The sequence below is a fragment of the Balaenoptera musculus genome, chromosome 8, assembly GCF_009873245.2.
Source record: "Balaenoptera musculus isolate JJ_BM4_2016_0621 chromosome 8, mBalMus1.pri.v3, whole genome shotgun sequence".
Classification (NCBI taxonomy): domain Eukaryota; kingdom Metazoa; phylum Chordata; class Mammalia; order Artiodactyla; family Balaenopteridae; genus Balaenoptera; species Balaenoptera musculus.
This window is the reverse complement of record NC_045792.1, coordinates 45,846,946-45,872,047: the sequence shown is the minus strand read 5'-3', so window position 1 is coordinate 45,872,047 and position 25,102 is coordinate 45,846,946. Positions and strand designations below refer to the sequence as shown.

General features: G+C 40.9%; 1 protein-coding gene across 14 annotated transcripts in view; it reads right to left on the bottom strand.

Annotated features, from left to right (window-relative positions):
- The window catches only part of SYTL2 (synaptotagmin like 2), a 100,472-nt gene that overhangs the window by 20,271 nt on the left and 55,099 nt on the right, over positions 1-25,102 (bottom strand). For 3 of the 14 annotated variants that reach the window (XM_036859636.1, XM_036859635.1, XM_036859637.1), the window contains 7 exons: positions 23,324-23,459; positions 15,759-15,840; positions 14,414-14,528; positions 12,494-13,297; positions 5,325-9,227; positions 2,423-2,524; positions 395-448 (listed from right to left, as the gene is read on the bottom strand). In XM_036859636.1, the coding sequence (XP_036715531.1) occupies positions 395-448; positions 2,423-2,524; positions 5,325-9,227; positions 12,494-13,297; positions 14,414-14,528; positions 15,759-15,840; positions 23,324-23,459 (5,196 nt within the window). Of the gene's footprint in view, positions 1-394; positions 449-487; positions 1,218-2,422; positions 2,525-5,324; positions 9,228-12,493; positions 13,298-14,413; positions 14,529-15,758; positions 15,841-23,323; positions 23,460-25,102 lie in introns of those variants that run through there. The other 11 variants (XM_036859641.1, XM_036859645.1, XM_036859643.1 and 8 more) reach the window with 8 other exon arrangements.

The window sequence follows — 25,102 nt, the reverse complement described above, 5'->3', positions numbered from 1 at the left end:
AGAGATCTAAATGCTGAGACTTGAGAATCAAATATAGGAATTACTTAACCCAGGAACCCACTCCACTTTCCCTGCCTTCACAAGGAGTTTTGCAAGTCAGAGTAGCAAAAATCTGCTCATACCCATAGAAATACAATTTCCTATTTTTAGAAACCCTCGCTTCCCTAGGGTCTCTGATGAGATCCTCACAACAGTATCACCAGCAGAAACCTTAAGAATACAAGCAGTATTAAATGCACCAAGTCAGAACCATTTTATAATAACTTAGGCACAATTCATCACATAGCGACAAATGACGTTCTTCTATTTCTCTAACAGCTGCATCCCGGTGACTGCCCAAACCATCCCAGAACCTAATACACAGACAGACATGCAAATACATAAAGATATTTACCATCTTCAGCACTACGCACTAATTCTTCTGGCAGATTATCTACTTTTGCTTGATCTGTGCAGGAGAAATTAACAAATGGTTAAAACGACTGACCCTTGGCGAGAAAGAACAGTGAGATTGTCCCTGGAAGCCCCCGGAGTTGGAAGCAATTAGTCAAGATGCGGTGAGGGGTGCAACCAAGATGTCTTCCCCAAAATACTTTCTCTTTAGATTAGCTAGTTGAGCCAGTGCCATAGCGGGAGCTCCCATTTCAGCCCCGATGCAGCTTACATCAGCACACTGCTGCACACGGACTCCCAAGGGTTAGAGGGTTAGCTCAGAGCAAGCAATCGGCTGGCAGCAGGAGAAAGCACAGGGCTGCAACAGCCTCTTTATGCTTCTGGAAAGGGTAAGATGCTAGCCATGACTAACACCTTCTCAAACCCACGGTCATTAACAAATATTTCTGTGCGTGCATCATCATTTGTGTATGCCTCTGGGAGCCTTGCTTGGGAAGTCAACTGAAGAGATGTAACTGGGGACCAGCTGCTAAGTGGAATCTTGGCAGGCTACTGTGAGAGTGGGTATCGGTATTTGGAAAGGAGCATGCAGGAATACCCGTCAGCTGATGGTGTTTTTTATTTTAACCCTACACATTCCTGAGTACTTTAAAGCTGCGCCATGGAAATAGCCACATGCTTCTCAGGCAAGAGGTTTGCCAAATTGGACAATTGTTGCTGAGTTTTTTGTTGTTTTTTTTTTCCTCAGGGCCCATCACTAACATCAGGAAGAACAATCAGGGCTGTCCAACAAAGGACTGGACTCGCCTTCTCTGGAAGCATTCAGGCGGATGTGGGGGGTTGGCCACCTGTTAAGGGGGCTTTAGAGGGAATTCCTGCACTGGGGGGAGTTTGGAATGGGTGACCTTCAAGGTCCCTTCCAACCCTGAGATTCCAAGATCTTTGGTAGGGTGAGGACTGCATTCCAAACTGGGACTATTGCCCCCCAGAGCCCTGAAAATCTCTGAATTTTAAGAATTGTTTAGTGGCATAGCTTTTTCTTTTTTCTTTTCTTTTCTAAAATCTGAGTTTTCAGTCTCAATTGCAGATGCGTAAAAATATTCTAAACATGACAATGGTCAATTTTAATCATATGAGTTTGGCAGTGGTTAACTCGCACTCAATAAGTTTTCGCATGACCATCTGTAATCCCAGGGGTGAATTTTAGCTTAAAAATATTAAGAACAAAACCCCAAGAAGTCACAATCTCTAAGTCCCTATATACATTACGCTGTATGTTAGTACTCTAGAAATCCTTCACCAGTTAAAGCAGCAGCCAGTGGGGAACAGTGTGCCTGAAGTGTTGCATGTCAGATAGCCTTTGGGCTTATAATTCCACTATCCAAAAGAAATGCATGAAAAGGCATAAAAGAGAAAGCAAAGTCCTTGAAGCCAGGGACTAATTCATCTCTATATCATGCAAAAATTCATCAGACATCCAACACTGTCATATGTAACACGGTCACTTAATAAATGCTCTTGTTAATAGCCTGTTGATTTTGAGTCCCAGCTCTGCTGTATGAAAGGAAGCAAACTACTTTACCTCCATGAACTTCACTTTCCTCATCTGTAAAATGGGAGTAACAATTTGTCCCTCACAGGGTTGCCTATGCCAGTTAAATGGGAAAATGCATGTAAAACACTTAGCCAGGTCCTGGCACACAGTGCTCAATCAATGTTAGTTATTACCACTAGAACCACTAGCTACCACAGTCTTTTAAAACTCACTGTACTTGAATAAACACTCAAACTGGGATTCTTCAAGGAAACCTAGTATTCTAGTAACCAAACCTCACGTGTTATTTTAAAAGCAAAGTTCCAGCCACTTTAGGCTGAGCCTCTTCAGCTCACTTGGGAAAAGTTAGTCTCATCTGTTAACCCCCCTTTAGGGTTTTCAGCAGTTTCAGCATGCAGTGAGGCCACAGAAGAGCACATACGCATTTTTAAGCTGAGATGGGGGCATGAACAGTGGGGCAAACTTTATTCTCACTTGATGAATCTGATGCAATATCTTCTAGACTTTTGGAAGGCATTTTCCTAGCAGCACTCCTTTCCAAAGTTTTCAAAACAGGACTGGGTTCTTCTTCTGAACCTGTTGCAAGACAAAACCGATGAATACTGCACAAAAGAAAAAAGAAAACAACCAAGCTCTTAATAATCAACGGACACTGAAATGGTAGGTTGAAAGGAGGCATTATGCCATAAGCCTCTATACTTTTATTCACTCTATGAAGCACTCCAACAGAAGAAAATAAAATTTCTCCACTAAAGAATATTAGTATATTCTTTAAATAACTTTCCTGGTCAAGAAATATTTGTAAGCATAAATGATACAGAAACAAGATTAACAAGATTCCCACATTAATAGAAATGTGCTCTCTTAGTCTTTTACACCTCTATTTTAGGCACATGATTTGTTCTGCGCCAGACTTTGAATCTTTCCCCTTCACTTCTAGCTTTTGAAGACAGCCACAAAATGGTTTTAGGAGCATTAAAATAATTAGCTGAAAACCATAGAAGGCAGGATTCAGATGTTTTAACATCTGTGTATAATTGGGTGCACAGATGGGTGAATTCTCCAGATCAACAAATGTAGGCTTTTTGGGTTTCATGAACTGGTGAAATTTCCAACAAAATGTTGGGTAATGACATGAGGTAGTCAACTTTTTATTTTACTAAGGCATTTGGCAGGGGGGGTGGGGGGGGGAGAGGAAGGTCTCTATTATCTACTAATGCCTTTATTTTATAAAAGGAAAGGCATTTTAGGACCACAAGGAAAAAAAAGAAAGAAAAAGGGCATAACCAGAGAATAAGAACAGTTCTTTAAATACATCTAATTTTATAAAAGTTTTTCTCTAGATAGTCCTTAATTGTTCCATTTTGACAGTGGAAACTCCATCATGGATAAGCCCTGGTCTGAGTACTCTCATTCATCACTGTTGTAGTCTCAGTGACTAGAACAGTGGCTGGCAACAGGCACTTCGAAAATGTTTGCTAAATCAATGAATGATTCCATTAATGAGTCAGTGAATTTGGGAACTACTTCTCTAGACAATACTTTCCTGAAATGCATCCCAGTTCTGCCCAATGTTAATAGGCATTCTCCAGTAAATGGATCCTAAGATGAATTAGATTTGGGATGCTCTGTGTTCAAACTTAAAAGCGTTCTTACTGCAGACCTTCTCAGTGACTTTAATACGCTTTAGTGTACTAATCATGTGCACGATCTCCCAGCATTCCCTCCCCCCCTTTTTAAAGGAACATACTGAGGTATTGGTTGGTTAAGAGCTCAGCCACAAGTCAAACATGTTAGGCTGCTCATCAAAATTACGGTGCCTTGTTGTCAGCTTCTTCCCTACTCTCACTCCACCCCCACCCATTTATTTAAAAAATAATAATTTAGGTTAGAAGATACAAAACTATGTACTATTTTATACCTCCTACTTGGCTTATAATTTTAAAATATCTTCTCTGGGCTCTGTGTGTCTGGGTGGTTATTTATATTGATGATTTCTTTTTTAGATAGGCTTTTTTGCTGTTCAATCAGTTATGCTGGTATACTTTAACACAGCCATATACATTAAGCAATAGTCTGTAAAGTAAGTGCAAATTTACAAGCCCTTCACCTCGTATAGGTCAATTTGCCCTAGTAACTCATGGGATAGCTTAGTAAAAGTCTACTTCAACAAGTTTAAGATGTTGCCTTACACTCTTGCATATGTCTGGTTTGAGAGACTGGTATTTCATTTTCCTTTTCTCACCAGTTACAAATGTTAAAGGGGCTTCAGCTTGATTAATTAGGATTAAAGGTAGATTCTTCGGTCAGTTTTCAATAAGAGGCCCTACAGCTACTTGCAAAGGAGCCCAAACCTCACAAATCAGCCACTCAGTAAAGCTCATTTGTTCTCATTGAGACTGAAGGGAGCTAGAAAATGACAAATTCTATTAATTTTCTACTAAGGAAGGTGATCAACATTAGTTGTTGTGCAATTTTGGTTAAAATGTTCCAGCCAGAGAGCATCCTTTATCATTTCATCACTCTAATCAGCTAACTTCTAATCCCTATTTGTTCCTGGGTTTCTCTCCCAAAGTAGCCAGGTTGCTCAGAATAGCAAACTGAGACAAGCCCTATCTTCTATAGCCTGGCTGAAACCAGAAGCACAAGTCCACTTAGGTGAATATGGTAATTGATTAAGATCTCCAACCACTTAGCTAAGGCAAGGCTGGAGCCAAAGAAATGCAGCAGGCCAGGCAATGCCCTTATAGGTGGAATCAGGTGAGGTCATCAGACTGAGGCATACCCTAGAAGGGGAGGATCCTGCAGATAATTGCAAACAAGAGGGAGAGTGGCAACAGAAACACCACAGCCCAAGGTATCTGAGGGAAACTTCCAGCCTTGCACTTTGTTCCTGGTACTTAGCCACTAATGTGGTAAACTACTGCTCTTAAAAGGGAAATGTGTGACCAATATGGGAGTTTCTTGCCACAAATCTTACTAGAGACTCCTGTATGGACTGCCAATTAGGAAATTCTAATTAGTTCCAAGAGGAAAGCACACTTGGATGTTTTAGAGGTACTCTCTAAACCCCAAAAGTTTTTTAAAAAATATTTTTGAAACCTAAAAATTCTATCATTGATCACTGAGAATAAAGTCAGATTCTGAAACACTGCCTGATGGGTAAAGCTATCTCTATGTAACTCATTTGATTATAGAATATAAAAGGAAATGTAGTTTTTTATTAAAATCTAGGGAGAACTGAAGTACAAAGAAGAATTTAGTACTATTTGGGATTGTCAAATTAATCCCAATTCTAAAAACTACACCATCCTTTATGTCAGCATTACATAAATCAACTCATTAACCAATCAGTTAAAAACTTCAAAATGCTCACTGGAGGTATTTCTGCAGCTTTCTGCCTTAGAAATGATGTTTCCATCTGAAAAATCAGAGTCAGAGAAACCTTCTTTTTCTTCCTTTTTCTCTTGTCTCTTATATGGTGATGCCAGAATCAATTCAACTTTACTTATTTTTGTAGAGTTTTCTTTGTTTGTCAGGAGAGGAATGGGTTGCCTATTTCTGGGCACGTTAATTGCTTCAGGAGCCTCTTTAAAACCAAGCTCCTGAAAAGCCCCTTCTCGAACTACGGCAACCTCACTTTCATAATTCCTGTCCTCTGGGGGTTTTATAGTTTCAGTGGTCCCTATTTCATGGTCCACAGAAAGTTGTGAGGTTCCAGGGATCTCAACCCCACCTTCAAAACCACAGAGATCTATTCGTAAGTCAGTCACAGCTTTGTCTCTTCCCAACACTTTATCACGTTGACTGACTTGAGATTTGAAAACATTACTCTTAAGTTTCATTTCCGAGGCCTTTGAGGCTGTGCAGTAAAAAGAGGGCACTTTCCCCAAGAACCTGGCCTGCTTTGACTGTGAAGGCTCCTTCTCAGGAGTTTCTTCCTTCACTGACACTTGGAGCTGATAAGAAGGACCGTTAGATGATTCTTTAAGGAGTTTCTCAAAGCCAATCTCAAAAGCACTCCCAGTAATTGATGGAGTCTCAGGCTTTTCTACTGTTTCTTTTATTTCCTTAGGATGGAATTCAGAAGCAGCTTGCCTGGGCACCTCAGTACTACCTATTAACTTTGATGAATAAAGAGTCCCTGTATCACTGTCATATATTGAGCAGGGGGTTTCCATTGTTTCCTTCAGTAGTTTTTCTAAGACAGCACTGAATTCAAGGAGCTCTGATTTAGGCTGAATAATTGTTTCCCTCACAATTTCTGTCACTTCCTGAGATAACTCTTTGCCATACTGAGCAACAGTAGACGCAGAAGAGCTAAGGGTTTGTTCTGATGGAGGCATTTGGGCAGCTAAATAAGATCCAACTTTATGAGTTTTATCAGGAACTACACTGAAGGAACACAAATCCTTTCTGTCTGGAATTAGGCTGTCCATTGTAGTCTGTGATGGGATAACTCCCAGAGAATTTGAGGGGCTACTTTCTACCTGTGCCCCTTCAGGAAATTCTGCTTTTACTTCTCCAGAAACTACTTCCCTCCCAACTGGATAACTCAACCAAGCTTCTCTAAGTAGCTTTTGTAATACAGCCTTTACATCATTCAGTGCAAGTTTGGATGGAAGAAGAACTTTTTCTACAGTCTCAGAAATTTCCCTTTGAGAAGGTACTGCCTTATTCTGAGGAGCAAGATGGGCATCCTTAGAAGAAGGCATATCTTGGGGAGTGTTGGCCACATCCCCAAAAGAACCCTTTCTGTGGTGATAGGAAGGCTGATCCAATGGGTAAGAACCTTCTGCAGCCATCTGAAACAAGTTCTCCATGTTTAGCTGGCACTCACCACTTTGAGCTTTCTGGGAGAGAGCTGTATTTCCCAAAGTTTCTGCCTCTGGAAAAGAAGCTATTATCTCTCTCTGATAGGCTGATGTGTTCTGACTCCATTCTATCCCTTTTTCATAAACTCTACTCTCTTCAGACTCAGAGTTGATCCTAGTGGTTGCCGGTTCACATTCGGTTTGCAAGGGAGAGGGTGGAGTTCCAGTTGCTTCCTTCAGCAGTTTGTCTAGACTAGCAGTCAAAGTGTTCGAATTGACCTTTGGAGGAGCTACTGTTTTGTCTATATGCTCATTAATGATCTCCTTAGGTCTTTTGGCTTCTTCCTCAGTATCAGCAAAATCTGTCTTTCGAGGCCATGTCTTATTTTCAGAAATACCTGGTTCAAGCGCTTGTTTTTTATGAACTTTTCCACCAGAGGGCTGGATGACTGGTGATGAGGCTTCTGAAAGCAGCTTCTGTAAGCTGTCATTAAATGTGTCTCTGTAGTCTTTAGACAAAACACTTGTTTTCACGATGGATTCTTCAATCTCTTGAATCTCTCGGTCAGAGTAATCCTTTTCTTCCTTGAACACTGGAGTAACAAACCCTTCTGTATTTTTTCCCATGTTTTCCTTTGATGACTCATATCCTGGCAACTGATGAGTGAACTTTCTGGGTGGTCTCAATGGAAATGTGGTTTCATTTGGTAACACCTGGAGTGTGCCCTTTGAATTTAATTTCTCTATTTCTTGTCCTGCCGGAACTTTTTTCTGGCTTAGAAGCGTCTCTCTTTCATGGGTATTTTTTCCTGATGATTTAATGTCACTGAATTCTTTGTGTTTCTGGCTATTAAAAGGCACAGAATTTTTTTGGCTTGTGGTAGTATTCTTCTCAATATTATCTTGACTGTTTGGATTGGCTCCTAAGTCCCAAAACTTTCTCAAATTCTCAAATTGAGAGTGATTGTAGACCTGTTCTGTGTTGGGTTCATCCATTCTTTCTTTTAGGGATATAACTTTAAAGTTGGGATTCCATTCACCAATTAGAGATCTGTCTTTCTCCAAAGAGGTATGTATTTCACTCCCAACATTTGAAGGAAGTTGCAGTGGTGGCAGAGTAATGTCCTTTTCATAATGCAAACTGTCTGTCACTGGTAATCTTATAGGCTCAGTTGTCATATTCTGAAACAGAGACACTTTACCTGGTTGGTCAGCTGAAGGATCATTTTTGGATGGACCTGATATTTGGGGCCTGGTCTCTTTAGTTTTATTTGAGGAATAAAAATGGCAGAGATGGGCTGCTTGATCATCCTTATCTAGGAACACTTGTTTGGCAGTGACTTGATTATTATATTTACTACAGCCCGTAGATAAACTGTCCATGGACTTCACAGGCTGATATGCTTTAGCAGAAAGTCGTTCCTGACTAAATGAAGATGTCGGTTCTTTATGAGTTAAGTTAGCAGCAGCTTTCTCACCTTCCCAAAAGGATATTCTGTCACTCACTCTTTTGTATTTCTCTCTTTGCACTTGCTTCTGGGGAACCTCACCTGCTTCTTGTAGTTGGACCTTAGGCTTCTTCCAAGGAGATTTATTGTTGGTAGCCTCAGGGGGTGACTCAATAGTCTCTGATTCTGAAGAAGCTTTTAGGATGTAACTATCTCTTCCTTTGCTCTCTCTCTCTGCCTTCACATTGTCTTTAAAACTCCGTTGTTCGATAACTGTTGAAGACTCAAAATTCACTTCTGACTTCCTTCTATTTTTTTCATAAACACAAAGCTTGGGCTCTTCTTCACCTAAACTGTCAACATCCTTAATGTTGCATGGAACTTGATCTTCTGCATGAGATCCTTTGCAAACACTGTAGGAATAGTTATTGGTTGGAGGAAGTACCCCAATTCCTTCTCCTACATTTTTTGAAACTTGGCTATAGTCCACAGTTTTACTCTCTTGATTTGGACTGGAGATTTCAAATGGTTGCAGTATGCCTGGGCTTTCCTTGCCTTGTGGGGACAAATTAATAGATTTGGGTTTGATATTCACATTTTCGCCATTTCCAAAAGGCATATTTTCCTCTACCTGGAACGTTGAATCAGATCCCACAGGTGTCAATTCAACTTTGGTGGATAACAGAGCCTTTGAGCCATTTTCTTTTTGACTGGTATCATCTGTCACCAAGCCAACAGCAATCCGTGACTTTGAGTCTGTTTTTTCTTTGGGCTCTATTTCTTGGGAATATTGGAGAGATGATTTCTTGTCATCTGAATGAGAACTTCGGTTCAACCAGTCTAGGACTTTAGATATGGAATCATCGGTTGTCTTCCTTATGTCAGTGGCATGTGGACCAGAGCATGAGGACGTCTTAGCTTTTAGGGACTTGAGAAGAGGGGGCTTACCTTGCTGATGGTCTCTAGAACTGCGATCTGGCACCTGAGATGACTCAGGCTCAACGTGAGACAGTTCATCTGCAACATAGAAATGCTTTTCTGAATAAGAAAAGAGAATGCTTAAAGAATTATTATTCAATCACTCACATTATCTTTTAAAAAGGCACTTTGTATTTACATTTTCTATACCATTAGCTGTTTATACCAGCATTTATCAGGAGTTATAATGTAAACCATCCTAATTAAGATATTCTACCAAAGATGCCCTATAACAGTAAAGGAAGGTAAACATAGGCCCCTGGAAGTATGGGGTGTAAGCCGAATTGGGGAATTTCTTTCAAGTGCCTGTTTTATTCTAAAAAATCAAGTAGATTTTGTATTCTGACCCATGTTACATTTTAAATATTAATTTTTTTCAAAGCTTTGCATAAAATAGACACTCCAGGAAGATACATCATGTTGATTTTATGACGCCACCTATCTACTGGCCCACTCATAAACCCTAGAGAGGGCTTATACTCAAGTTCGAGAAACACAGACTTAGAAGATTTCAGGAGATGGAAAAAGAAGATTTCAGGAGATGGAAAAAGAAGATTTCAGGAGATGGTAAAACAATGTTCAAGGAAGATTAAACAAGGAGTTCCCTCCAAAACGTCAGAATGGCACAAGGAGGATATTTGCATCCAGGGGCCTTACTTACTCCTGGTATACTGAACCAGAATCTCTGAAGATGGGGCCCAGGAATCTTTCCTACCAGCTATCCCAGTGGTTGTTTTACATACTGCAGTTTGAGGACCATGGTCTCAAGAGGCTCCTCCATTATCCCCTATTTCCCTTCTACAATCTGTAAGCTGGAGATAGTCTCTGTGAGACAAAGTAAAATGAGGACTGGTGGAGAATGGGATTTCTACCTGTTCCCTGATGTTTGCCAACCAATGGCTAGGAGGCTAGAGAAGGACATTTAAATTCTTTCTAGGCTACCAAGAAAGTAGGGAGAAATTATACTCCAATAAAGATGTTAAAAAAAAAAAAAAAAGAAAAAGTAAGGAGAGACCTTTCTGAGCTTTATTCACAGGGCACATGGCACATGTAGATGAGGGAACTCAGGCATTCTTTCCCTTTAGTTAAGACTAAAGGTGTTTCAGCAGTTCTTGCTCTTCCTTATAAATGCTAAGCTACACAATATATGTTCTTGAAAATTACGTGAGCTGAATTTTTATGACGTTAGCTACATCTGAAATGCACCAGAGGAGATGTCAGTCAATAAAATTATCTCTTTAATTTTAATCATCAACTCTGGCTAAATGTAAAAACAACAAAGGCTTATACAGTAATTGGCACATAGTGGATACTGGTTTCCTTTCATAACTACACATTATACTATTAAATATATGTCAGTAATGATAAAGTTCCTTTGAGAAATCCTTAAGAATTCTTTGTTAGTCTGTTTAACAGAAGACTAACAATGAAAAAAATGCTTGTACTACACTGTTAGTGACAAAAGCGGTCTGGACAGTATAAACATAGTTTAAATTATATCCATGCCTGAAAATTATTGGAAGGCACTACAATTAAACATTAGTGATAGGTAGTGCTGGGTGATATCACAGATGATAATTGTTTTATTCTGTATGCATTTCTTCTTTTCAAATGTTTTTACACTTTTCAAATGAAAGTATATTACTTTAAAAATAAGAACAGTTATTTTAAAAATTTGATGCCAGATAATGTTTTGTTTCCTTTGAGGAATTCTTTTGTTTTCTTCCAGTATAATATAATGAGTGTGATAATGACTGTCCGAAAGCTCAGAGCTAAAGTCAAACCCTTATAATTCACACAATTAAGAGTTTACCATTCTTTTTTGGTCCTGATTTTCTTCTTATGCTCCATTATTTACTTGTATATATTTCTGTGGTAAGCAGGGGGAAAGCAGGGCATTAATGAGTAAGCAGAACTTTGTTTATAAGCTCTGAGACCAGAAGGCCTGTCTGTCAACCAAAATGGGTTTAGCTGATGATGGCTTCTCCCCAGACTTCACGGTGAGTTGAGATTGAGATTTAAAAATCAGAAAGCACAAATAAATAGTTAATACAAAATTATAAAGGTAGTCTATGGGAAAGCAGGTGCACTTTGGAAATGAGGAAAGGTTTACCATTTTTTTTCTATGGAATATAACAAAGGAAAATATTACCAAAGAAATTTTTTTCATCTTTTGGATAAACATTTAAGTAAGCACTACCCAATTATTTGCTAGTGTTTATTCAAACTTCAGTAGTTTCCTTAAAATGAGTTCCTTTATATCTTGAAGAAGCTAATTTTTAATTTTTTAAAAGAAATATTCTCTTCTGTTCAAGTGATTTAAAATACCCAGGGAGAGGGGTGATGGAAATGCTTTGTCCTTTAAGAAGTGGATAGGTTTGAATAAGTATGAAAGTGTACCGCTAAGCAAAAGTGACTCAGGGTCAACTTAACATTGACTAATAAGGGAGGAGGAGAGCAAATGAGTTAGAAACTTGACTGTTGTTACTGTAAATTTTCCCGACTATAAAAATTATCATAGGGTTATATTAGGACTTAGTGAAGATGGGAGAGAGTACACAAAATGATTTTTCCCATTGCTTCTGTTTTAAAACATAAGAATTGTGAAGTAATCATATAGGTATAGGAAAGCAGTTTGAGGCATCCCCTGAGATTTCTAAGATCTTCAAGAAAGAACTAGTCAGCTAGTTAGCAGGAAAAAGCAGTACTCTCATTGCCTCTCAGCTCACACCAGCTGAAGGAGAAAGTTCCTTCAGAGCATTTAAAGTCTAAGAACAAACGGATGGAGGCCCTGGGCAGGCCAAAGTATGAGGCTTTTTCATAGTAAGAATTTAAAGTCTAGTTTCCCATCCTTTGAGGCTAAGAAAGTGACGGTTCTCCTGAAATTAAAAGAGAAACCGAAGTTTGGTTAAATGGTCATTGATAAATTTGCATTAGGTGAGTAATAATATATTTACTCTGTACAAAGGTATTAGTATATGTTTATTTCTCACTCTGTATACACACCTTGATTTAACTCAAAATACTATAATTTGTTCAGTTAAATTATTGATATGATTTTTTTTTTTTTTTGGATTAAGCATAATGTGCCAGAAAGTGTGCTATCCTGGTTCTTTTAGTTATTGGTGATTGAGGAAAACATGCAAACCCATTAAGAGGCATAAACATTCCCCAGTGGCATCTGCTTGAATTTTAGCAGGAATACCTAGAAAGCAAAATGGGTTTCTACCAGGCTGGCTGGCTGGCCTGGCCATTCCAAGCCCACTGGCTCAGTTTTTAGAGCCTGGCAGTGACGAATCTCTTACCAGCAGGGCTTCTGGACAATTTTGATTCAAGCCTTGACAATTCTGATGAGTTAGCTTTGTGTTCATCGATGGTGTGTGAATTCTCAGTGGACTGTGCTCTTGTAGTTAAAACTTCTTTGGGAGAATGGTGCTCATTAATTGGAAAGGAACCAGAAGTTGCTGGCTGATGTGTTTCATTTTTTGATGTACTCGGGCTTGAGGCGGATGGCTGAAAAAGCAAAGGCTTTCTGTATTGGGAAGGCTTAGGATCATTGCAGAACTCATCTATGTCCCCTGCATCTTCTGTTCCATTCTTCAACCTGTCAGATTCTAAAACACTAAATTCTCCTACTTCCCGGCCATGGACTAGCCCCAGACTCTGTGGGAGTTCATCCTTCACTGCAGAGAATCTCACGTGCTTTAATGGCTCCAGTGAGTTTGAGGAGGAGTCATCTTCTACAGAATGCTCCTTCTCAGAAATTCTCTCATGGATGGTTAGGCCAGGTGACACAATTTTGCTTTTGGGTTCAATGTTCTGATGAAAACGAACAGTTTCTGAGTCTGTGCTACTGGAACTGGAATTGCGTTTCAGGATCCCTCTTGGAGCCCCTCTTGTGTTCAGGGAGTCTGTCCTTTGTCTAGGAAAAGACTGGTCATCATCTTGCTTTAAGTCATGCGATTTATAGATCATTTTCCTGGCTTTGGGGATTGGAGCCTTGATTTGGGACCCATTCTCAGGGCCTGGAAAAGTCTGCTTTGTTTTCTCTAACTTTTGGCTTGAAATATCCAGGATAGATGACTTTTCTTTGGACTCTGACAATTCACCTGAAAAGTAAAACATATTAGATGATATACCAAATGAAGAATAACTCTATAATTTAAAACACCTATCATAAACTTAATCTACATTTAGCAAAAACACTAAATATTAAAGACAATGAAGCATGAAGCATAAATACAGACCTAATTAAAAAGCCTTAAAAAATTCATGCATGAACTTCATTGAATTTAAGATTGCTGTGCTTTACATACATACTTTGTGGTACTTTATACTCAATAAAAATTTTTTTTAAAAAAGAAACTTTAAAAACTCCTCAAGGAGGGTAAAGAAAAAACACAAAAGTCACTTTAAAAAATTCACGTATGGAAACCAGAAAAGGGAGCTCAATTTTTTAAAATCTCAATACCTAAAACAAAAATTAATTTTGTCAAAAAGTTAAAAAAAACAGGTAATGTTCCAGTGACTTCTTTTCTGTAAAATATTTTATGCTATATAAAGTGTATCCAATGGAGAGGAAAAATACACTAATATTAAAACAGGCTAATTGAAACTCCTAACTCTACTGTTTGTTAATTTTCTACCCCTCGTCCAATCTTTGATGCTTGTGGAATCTTCTTACAGTTGCTTTTGAAGAGATTAAATTGTCTAATGTTTCTTCTTAATGGTACATAAGAATGGTAATATTCCAGAAGAGGCAGACTTCAATCAGTTAAGCAACAAATCTGATCAAATGCTCCTGGAAGACTGTGCTGATAATTACAGATTAGACGATTGTAACATTGTCAAGTGGTCTTTTTATCTTGAGGCAAACTCTCGATTTTAAACAGAGAACTGTGTCTGTACCTGGTAGACGTCCAATAAAGACTGTTAAATGAATGACTGAATGTCTCTGGTCAAAAAATTTCCCAGGTCACTGTGGGGGGACCCAAGGCATGGAGGTCACACAAGTGTCAGCTCCGAGACTGGAATGCATGAACTTCCGGTTTCTAAAATTTCTGCTTCCTTCCCTGAGGCAGGAAACCAGTGCGCATAGTAGAAGAAAACCATCAGGCCTTTTCACTTTCTCTTGAAAGCTATTTTGGTTAAAGGAACTCTGAGAATTTCCCTTAGTCCATAGATAACAAAGATAAAAATATCTAGCCCATAAAAATAATATTTACCCTCTTTTGAAGTCTGAAAGAAACCAGCCCTTCCATTTTCTGACTGCTCGTTTTTGATTTGTTGAGATAAGTGATCTTCTGGCAGCATAGAGCTATTAAATGGATTCTTCCTTTGCTGGGGAAAAATATTGTTTATTAAATTCATTTTAAATGTCACAACAGCAACTCAGTGTCAGCAAATGCTTATTATCTCCAATAGTTGGTAGCTTTATCCAGTAAATTCTATCTGGCATGTTTGAAAAATGATGGTCTTAATCTGGTTAGCAAAGAATTACCATATATATGCCATACCAAAAAAAAAAAAAACAACCAAAAAAAACACAGAACAAAATTGTATAAAATATACTCAATTCCAGAGTCCTACAAAGTTAAACCAGAATCAGGCATTCAAATCTAAATCTCACAGAAGTGAGATTTTTACAGATGTGAGAAAACATGGGCCTGAACATATCAAAGAGCTGGTCAAGGTCGGGGTAAATCTGAGACTCTAATTAGGGCAGATTCCCACCCGTGCTCTTCCTACTGTATGAGACTCACTGTGCTAGATTAAAGCTGTACTAAATATAATTGTAACTGACCTTTCCTATAAGGATTTAAAAGACAAGGTATCTTGAAGTGGTTCATAGTCACTATCAGGATCATCAATTCTAATGACAGAAAGCATGTCAGTAAATAGAATTTTTTTTCAATTGAAGTATAGTTGATTTACAATGTTGTGTTAGTTTCAGGTGTAGAGCAGAGTGATTCAGTTATACATACATACATATATATATATATATATTTTTTATTCAGATTCTTTTCTCCTTTAGGTTATTACAAAATATTGAGTATAGTTCCTTGTACTATACAGTAGGTCCTTGTTGGTTATCTATTTTATGTATAGTAGTGTGAATATGTTAACCCCTAACTCCTAATTTATCCCTCCCCCCAGCATTTTTTTATTAATGTAAGACTGAATATCAATATTTGCTATCTGTTGTTTCATAAATTGACAATTCCCTCCCATAAGCAGATCTCTAACAGAGATTCAGGAAGCCATGAATAGGAATAAGGACTGATATGGAACCAACAAGCCACATTCCTATGCTTAAAAGAAGCAGCCCCCAACAGCATTAGACTTTTCATTCTTTAGGGCAAAAACTCTAGGTCTTCAGCAATGCAGTAACATGATATCCATAAAATTTTGCACCACAAGAGTGATTTCTTATATTAAACAGTAAAAATTATCTATATTTGGTAGGAAAAAAGTACTATGAAATTCTCTTTACTTCACGGTGCTTTGATAAAATGAGAAAAATGGCACTCCTGCCCCAAATGAGATTTTCAAAGTCTGAGCTCAATCTACCTTGGCTGGAGATACAGCTGACTCCCTTGTGCTTTCCTGGGATGTATCAATCATGGTGGAAGCTGGATTTACCACTCTGGAACTGCAAAAGAAACAATAATTCAGCGAATAAAAACTTAACCCTTTGAGGAAGCGTAAATCACGCCTCTGAAGCCAGAAGCTATTAAGGCAGGATAGGAGAGGAAGTTTGTAAAATCAAACTGCCAGGAAGGTAGAGGGAGTTGGAGCCTAGAGATGATTAAGCAGCAAAGCAAAGGCAATGGTAGAACAGAAATGAAAACAGGCATGAGACAAGACAAAACCATCCATCAGAAGCCTTGAAGTTTTTATCACGGTACCAGGCACACAGAAGGTTCACAGTTTAAATTTGTACAAATAAACTCACCTCAAAGTCAGGACCTAACATCAGATGCAGACTAGAACAGTGAGCAGTTGTTCTCAAGAAGGGAACATCCCTGCCGAAATAAGGCCCCAAAGCATTTCAGAGATTCCGTAGGCCAGGACCAGAATGGCACTGCTTACTCTAACTCAGGTAGAAAATAGCTAAAGAAAAGACGCAGGCGAGACAACTGATTGGGCAGTAGAACAGAAGAAACAGCAGATCTAAGACATGCTGTGCCGGGAGGATGGCGGATCGGGGCAACTTACTGGGAACTTTCAACCCAATTCTCCAGGCTGGCCAGGTGAGTTCTCGTTTGAATACAAGAGGAGTAAAGACAAGCAGAGCATCCAGAAGATGGTGGGAGTTCAGAAGCCTGGAGCTGGCTTAGAGGGGAGAGGAGGATTCTCTAGACCATGACTGCCTACCGGAGGGACAGGGCAGCCCAGGGTGAGAGTGCGGGGAGGGTGAATGGAGAAAAGTGAGTTGAGCCAGCTCCCTCTTGAACAACCACTCCCTTGGCTGTTGAGTAAGAAGGGCAAAGAGGGTCATAGTGGCCCCCGAGAGGGAGGAAAACTACCCACTCAGACTTCCTGCTCCAGTGGCCCTGCCTCAGGCATAAGAGGGGAAGTCACTATTGGCTGAAAGCACCGTGCCTGGTTAAACTCCACCAGTTCTAGTGGCATCACAGAGTCAAGGACTTGGAAGAAGTACCTCGGAAGGTGCTGGCTTTTTACCACGAAGCTAAAGAACTGGGGGAGGCGGGGAGGGGAGCATTTTGCCCCAAGGCCAGAGCCTTGCCCAAGATTGCTGTCACTAAAATTATGGACTAGATGTTCTTGCAAATTCATTTCCTTTCCTTCTCTCTGCACTTTGATTGCTACTTTTGTAGTCCCAGGGACAGGCTGAACACTTGAGGAAGCCATGCTCCCTTTTGTTACCTTCCTCACTGTTCCAGAAAGGAATTACAGCAGATGAGGCAGTTGTATATCAAATACAATCTGACCGCAGGGATGTGAGAAAGGGGGGGAAAAAGGATGGGGAGGGGAAGGGAAGGGCAGGGAACAAGAGGAGGAACTGATAATGGAGCCAGAATTAAGGCTAATAGAAAAACACATGGCAGGAGGCCTCTGTTCTTGAACCAGGTGAGCACAAACTTGAAGCAAGTTATCTAGCGGCCAATGTGAGAAAAGAACCCTGGTCACTGACAGAACTCAGAGTAAAAACAGCCAGTAGCTCAGGACTAGAAAGCAATGTCTCTTGAGTGTCACTTTAAGAAGCCAGTGAGTGATACGAGGAAGCTTATAGCGGAGGCCATGTTCCGTTTTCTCACAGTGTTTTGTATCATCTCCTTTAGTAAATAAATCAGTCACACAGTGAGAGGACCTGGGCCAAATGCTGATGGTTGGGGTCTCCATGGAACAGCCATCTTCTCCTGTCATCTTCCTCCTTTCTCCTTCCCACTCACCAAGAACAAAGGACAAGCAGAGTCTCTACACTCTCCTCCCTCTGCTCCCTGGAAATCCAGTTCCTGCGCCTCTAGCCACCAGGCCCACAACTGTCCACATTGCATATCATGTTGTTCCCTCCTGCCCAGAGATGAAACCAGTCTCTCTCTACTAAACTCTATGCAGCTATGGATTTCATGTCTGCTATGCAACGTCATTCTGTGCATACATACCTTATCTCTCATAGTAAACTGGGAGATCCTTAAAGAGTATCCTGACCTTCTTTCTATTCCCCACGATGCCTTGTACAGTGCCTGGTACACAACTGGTGAACGACTGAACAACTGAAGGCCAACTGAGCCAGTGCCAGGGAAGGCAGCAGCACACAGGTGCCATGGTTTTTTAAAATATCTATGTTGTTTGCCAAATTACAATGAGGCACATTATTTAGGTTTTAAACAAAATGTCTTTGTTCCTGCTATTCAGAAATCAAAAGACAAGAAGAAATGAGGTATTCAGAGCACACGATCAAACACCAGAAACATACAGTATTCACTGGGTTACCTTGTGGTTGGGATTGGTGGGAAATGGGATGAGGGTGAGATACTTGATTAAGTACAGTTCACAAGTCTGCTTACTAGAAAAAAATAAAACAAGAGTCTTATGCCTCACACTGTCTCTGAAAATATAGTTACTTCCTCAGTTAAGCTCTGGCTTTGCTTCTCTTGAGGAATGCAACAATGTTTTGTTTGCCTGTCTTTTATCGCACAACCATCAATACAGCAACCATCGTATTCTCAGTTGATCTTTGCAACATCCCTGTGAGGTATGTATCCTTCTCCCCATTTCACTAGCGAGAAAACTGAGGCTTGGAGAGGTTAAGTCAGTGAAAGAGCTGGGGATTTGCACCAGGTGTGTCTGACCCTGACTCCAAAGACAATCATTGTAATGGCTAGGCTCTACTGCCTCTGAGTTCTCACACGAGTAAAGCAGTGGTTTATGGCAAGAGGACTGGAGTGAAGTCTGGGCAATTTCTTCCTTTCCAGTGACTCTCACTTCTGTTACTTCCTTTCCACCCCTACTGATTCCTCCTTTATTTCTGTCATCTGTATTAGCCTCATATCTGACCTCCTGACGCCAAAGTTCCACCTCTCTAATCCATTCAGCATTCCACCTCTAAGCTGGAATGGTCTAAAACAGAACTTTGATCATGTCCCTCTTCTGCGCATTACCTTTCCCGGATCCTCAAGGCCTGTGGAATGAAGTTGAAGTCTGAACTCCTCAGGAAGGAACTGGAGACGCTCCACCATCTGCCCCACTGTACCCTCCCACTCCGCCTTCCTGTTGACCCTCATGCCAAACATGACTCACTGTCCCTCTTTGCTGTCCCCCCAACCTATCCCCAGCCCTTCCCTCAAGTGTTTGCTCTACTCTCTTGACCCAAATCCTCACTATCACCTCCAAGCCCAGTCCAAATCTCACCTCCCTTGTGATGCTGGTCACCTATCAGCTCAGCTGGAAGTGGGTCTCCTTGTCTCAAGTCTTATAGCACATTTTATTGGTACCTTGGGATTGGGATTTGCTCCCTGCCTGGTACTATTTGTTATCATGTGATCAGATATTCATATACGGAAGCATTATTTTTCCTAAGAGAATATAGTCTCTTTACAGCCAGATATTGTGTCTTTTGTTTCTTAGAATCCCTCTCAGAGGGATCAGATTTCTATTCTCAGGGTGTGTCCTGCGTATATAAGATATTCAATACATTCCACGTGATGAGTTCTTAAAACTGTACAGCAAGCCAAGGTTCACACATTGAGCTCTGTAATTTCTTCCCTCAGGTACCCTTCAAAAACTACCTGCAATACTAGATGTAGCACTTAGTCAAAATGGGTTTACTTCCGTAAGAAGATTATTAAAATATCAGACTACGAAACTACTGTTAGGGTTCCCCTCCTAAAAGTGTTTGCATTTTAATACAAGTCTTTGAAGACTTAACTAAAAAGAAGAATAACGTTAGGTACCGTGGTAGGGACATCTGGGGAAGAGGGAGGGCTTTATAGCAGTCTTAGAAGTACACCACGTGGGCAGTGGGACAGTCTATCTGCTTCTATGCCTAGCCGTAAAATGTTTCCAAGCACATGCAGCAACTTTTAAAGCTTTTGAACCTTAACTAGTCTTTCCCTCTAAAGCAGTTAAAAATGAATTCCCTGGCAGTTCAGTGGTTAGGACTCCGAGCTTCCACCGCAGGGGCCATGGGTGTGATCCCTGGTCGGGGAACTAAGATCCCATAAGCCTTGTGGCACAACCAAAAAATTAAAAAATAAATAAAGCAGTTAAAAATAACACCAGACGTACCCTCTTCTGAGGTATTTTTCAGCTTAAATATTAACTGTGTCTGGAATCAGAAGCAAATTTTGCAAGTGTTTTTCTTTTCTTCCCCCCGTGTTTTTTGTTGTTGATTTCTCCCTTTGGATTGTTGATGTCTCCCTTTCTCCTTGGCAGCTAATGCTGTGCCCATGCCCAGTACCCAGCGCTGTGCTAACACGTGTTACACTGAATGAGGCTTCAACACATCAACAAACACATGAAGAAATGGCTCAGGGATTGAGTGAAGCAAATTCAAAAATATGCTATGCCTTTTTTTAAAACCCCAAAACACTGGTCCTTTACCACCGTGTGTGCCAATACTACCATGCTGACAACCAGTAACCAGAACTAGAACTGGGATCCCTTGGAGTTTTCTTTGCCACTCGAAAGGGAACCTCGTTCTCTGCTGCTCTGTTCGTCAAACCTCTCTCTGCTTCCCCGTGCTACAGATGCAAATAAAGATGAGTTCCAAAATAACGCAGGTAGCTTCCCATGCTTGAATACACACTGAATACCCACAGTGTTTTAACTATTCACAGGCAGAAGCCCACAGAATTGTGTCCACAACGGAAGAAGGACTCTTGCCCCCAGAGCTTATTAGGCAAGACGGGAATAAAGACACAGACCTACTAGAGAATGGACTTGAGGATATGGGGAGGGGGAAGGGTAAGATGTGACAAAGTGAGAGAGTGGCATGGACATATATACACTACCAAACGTAAAATAGATAGCTAGTGGGAAGCAGCCGCATAGCACAGGGAGATCAGCTCGGTGCTTTGTGACCACCTAGAGCGGTGGGATAGGGAGGGTGGAGGGAGGGAGAAGCAAGAGGGAAGAGAAATGGGAACATATTGTATATGTATAACTGATTCACTTTGTTATAAAGCAGAAACTAACACACCATTGTAAAGCAATTATACTCCAATAAAGATGTTAAAAAAAAAAAAAGAAAGAAAAAACTCCTTCAGAATCTCCAATATCCAGTCACTGTTGGCTCACACTCCCCAACTCCTGACTCCTGGCTAACAAAATATTGACAGGTATTGAGTCATTCTATTGAAGTTCACTTAGTCTAAAAGTACAGGCCCCAAAATATACTTAACACACCCAGTTCCCAAATGTTAAAGTATAGGTGAAAAACATGCTGGAACCTGATACTGAGTAAAGCAGTAGTTTCTGACACGGAAAGGAGGAACTAAACAACAGCTCCTTCTACAGTTCTGGGTGATTACCACCCGTGCCACGTAATGAGCAAGGCATGCTGGATACATCTAACATTTTTATTCCTGCCTTCTCAACCTACCTCATCTATGTTATAATAACATAATTATAAGGCCACCTGCAAATTGCCAATCTTCTTTCTTCCTGAGAAATGCCAAGTGGTTCCCATACCTCATTTCATTCAGTCTCATAACATCCTGGTGAGGCAGCTTAGTTCTGATGTACATACAGATGAAACCCGAAAGACTCTTCTGAGGTCACGCGAGAAATGCAGCAAACAATGGAGATGCAAATGTGGACACTATATGCTCTAAGGGCAGTGGCACCTCGGTCCCTTAGGCCCTTTGAGATGAAACGAGTTCCTGGGAGAAGGACAGGAAGTCTGACCCAGATAAAAGAGTACAATGAGCTAAGTTTGTGTCTGACACCCCCAAATCTTCTCTTGTCCCCCTCTTCCCTCAGTCAGTCAGTGCTCTGGTGTCTCCATCAAACCCAGCTCTTAGGAGCTGCTCTCAGTTCCTTGAAGGGGAATCTAAATGCCTGTGTTCTCACTCCCAGAGTTTCTAATATTTAAGGTTTCCTTTTGCTCTATGGAAGGAAGGAAGGCCTTCATCCCATTAGGGAAGTTGCAGGCAGCTGGTACATGGGGAGTCACAAGGAGAAAGAGGTAACGTGTTCTCCACATCCTTTCCTGAGCTCCCTGAAATACCTGTATGTATGTGAGAGCCCACACTTCCATTCATTGAGCAACTACTATGCGCTATGAACTATGTGTTAGGAATTCTACATGTACTAGCTAATTAGAGTCTCAACAATCCTGCTAGCAAACTATTTCATTCCCATTTTACAGCTGAGGAAATAACAGCCCAAGAAGTTAAGTCACTTCTAGTGCAAGGTCACAGAGTCAATTCGCAGCTACTCTTAAGGTGTTTCAACCTCTAGCTGACATGGCCTCTACAGACATAACAGGACATTACAAATCATCCTAGAGGGGAAATAGTGCCACCTACCACCCAGGAAAACAAAGCAAGTCCTCTCCAAAAGTGAAATGGATAACTAATGGGAAACAATAGAATCAGTATTCCATTATCCATGTGACATAACTTTACTTATATTTGACTCTGAAATGCCGGTTGGTGCCTACAGGATAGACCCTCTCCCTCACCTGTAAATTATGTTGGAAACATCCCTATTCCCCAGGTGCCTCAGCCTTGGATCCTGGCTCACTGACTGTCCCACTAGCAAATTCATTGACTTCATTCCAGTTGGAGACTCTGAATTGAGCTGTCTTCACTGAGGAAGTAGAGATAAAATGCAATTGCCCTCCCACCAAAGGGTAACAACTATACTGCCAAGGGACAGACACCAATGGGAAGATCCTTAAATACCTAAAAGCAAATCATCATGGTTCCAAAAGGTCTGTGGCAACGTAACCCCATAATCAGCTATATCGCAGGAACCATGTACTGTACAAATGTACGCTTTGATTGGCCAGATGATAAAAATGTATGGAAAACACAAAAAATCAAGACTGAAATATTGAGGACAATCTGCATCCTTAAGAGACATCTATTGAGTGCCTACCATGTGCAGGTATTCTACGTACGTTACCACTGATTCTCACCATAACCTTTCCTATATAGTATGATTCCTATCTATAGTTAGGAAAAGAGATTCAGAGAGATTAAATGACTTGCCCATGGTCAAATGGCTAATAAGTGGCGTATTCAGGATTTGAATTCACATCTGCCTGGTTCCTGTGCTTGAGCTTCTTCTACTGAACCAAGCTGTTACAATTTGATCATCATTCATCTCTTTCCTGAAATGACTTATTGCCCTACATTCATTTTGGAGTACCTCTTCACTTACTCTATGGAGATATCCTTAGCACAAATAAAAAACAGCTCTTGTTGGTGCTGGAAGAAATCACCACTTAACATTTTAGTTTTATTTACTATGCAGATCTGTTAGAAATTCTGGAAGCTGAGAAAGAGTACTGCGCAGGCTTTGTCCACATCAGGGCCCAGAATTCTCTCATACATGCCCCCTTCTCATGCCCATGAGACCTGTCTGGCATTTGCATTCACACAGCAGGACCAAGCCACGAATCCCACATGCAGCAGCTCTCCCCATGAGCTCAGTCTTACCTTGGGCTTGCAGGCGCTACGTCTTCTTCTGGCTCTTCTACAACACCGGTTAGCTCTGGGGGGAGGAAAGCATCTTTGTTGACATTATTCACCCAGCTTTCCTTTGCCCTGTTTGCTCTGTCCTTACTCTGCTCAGCTGAAACAGGAAACGATAAAGACAAGAAGGTTATCTATTACCTCCACGACCTACAACTCTCACATCAGCTCTTATCACTGAAGGCTGGAACCTGAACATCAGGCCTCCCCTGAGTGCCCAGGTAGTCACTAATGAGTCTGAGTACTTGGTATCAGAATTGCATCTGCAAGAGGAGCCAAAACACAAAGACCTGTATACAAGACCTAGTTATATTACTAAGTTGCTCTGAGGCAGAGGGAAAGTTTTTTGAGCTCTATGAGCCTAATTTTCCTCTCCTTAAAAAGAAGACACTTGTAAAAATTAAAAGAAATCATGCAGGACTTCCCTGGTGGCGCAGTGGTTAAGAATCCGCCTGCCAATGCAGGGGACACGGGTTCGAGCCCTGGTCCGGGAAGATCCCACATGCCGCAGAGCAACTAAGCCTGCGCACCACAACTACTGAGCCCGCATGCCACAACTACTGAGCCCATGTGCCACAACTACTGAAGCCCACGCGCCTAGAGCCCGTGCTCCACAATGAAGAGGAGCCCCCGCTTGCCACAACTAGAGAAAGCCCGCGCTCAGCAATGAAGACCCAACGCGGCCAAAAATAAATAAATAAAAAAACAAATAAATAAATAAAATAAAAATAAAAGAAATCATGTAATTTAAAAAAAAATTACATCTGCGAGAGAAGTCAGTAGATTCCCATGTTGTTACCTCCCTACAAGTACAGTCTCCAGAGACCATGGGTGCACCTTTAAATGTGCAGAGATGACTAAAGCAAAATTCCGACTGCCCTAGGTGATTCTGACCTGAACTGGGGTCAGGACCAAATGTGTATGGCCAGGGGACGCTCAGGGCAGGGAGTCCTCACTGGGACAGACACACCATCATTACCAAGTATTTACTGAACAGCTACAATGGGCCCAACTTGAGGCTGGGTTCTGGGACACAAAGGGGAACAAGTGCTTCTATTCTGGAATGTCCCTCTCCACTGCCTCCTCCTCCCCAATCTCTACACATCCAAATTCTGTATCTTCCTTAATAGCCAGCTCAGATGCCAGGGCCCCCTTAAAACCTCTGTGATCCCTCTTCAGGAAATAACCTCTTTTGCCTCTGAACACCCGGAACTCTTTACCTGAACCTCTTAGATAATTAGCATCAACTGAGTGATGACTGAGTGCCAGGCATAGTGCTGAGTCCTTTGCATGCATTATCCTATGAGGAGGGAACTATTTTCCAAGTTTACAGATTTGGAAATTGAGGATCAAAGGGTTCAAGAAACTTGTCTAAGGCCACATAGCCAGTAAGTGCCAGGAATACTTTCATCAGTGTTAAGAAGATGAAGCAATATAAGGGCTCCCAATTTCCAAATACTGACATCCATAGGTCTCTTTACACATTAGTCTATTTTCTTCAGCTGCAAAACGGAGTCTACAGTACTAACTTGCACCCTTCAAGATTTCTGAAGGTCTGGGTAGTTTTGGAAATCAAGAGGGCTGTGAGCAATACATAGCACATCATAAGAGGTCAGCCCTCATCTGTAAGGAGCGTGGCTCTGAGTCCGAAAGACTGAAATCCCGGAGCTGTCATTTGCCAACTATATGACCTTGGGCAAGTTACTTCACTTCTTTGAACTTCACATACCCCACATATAGAAT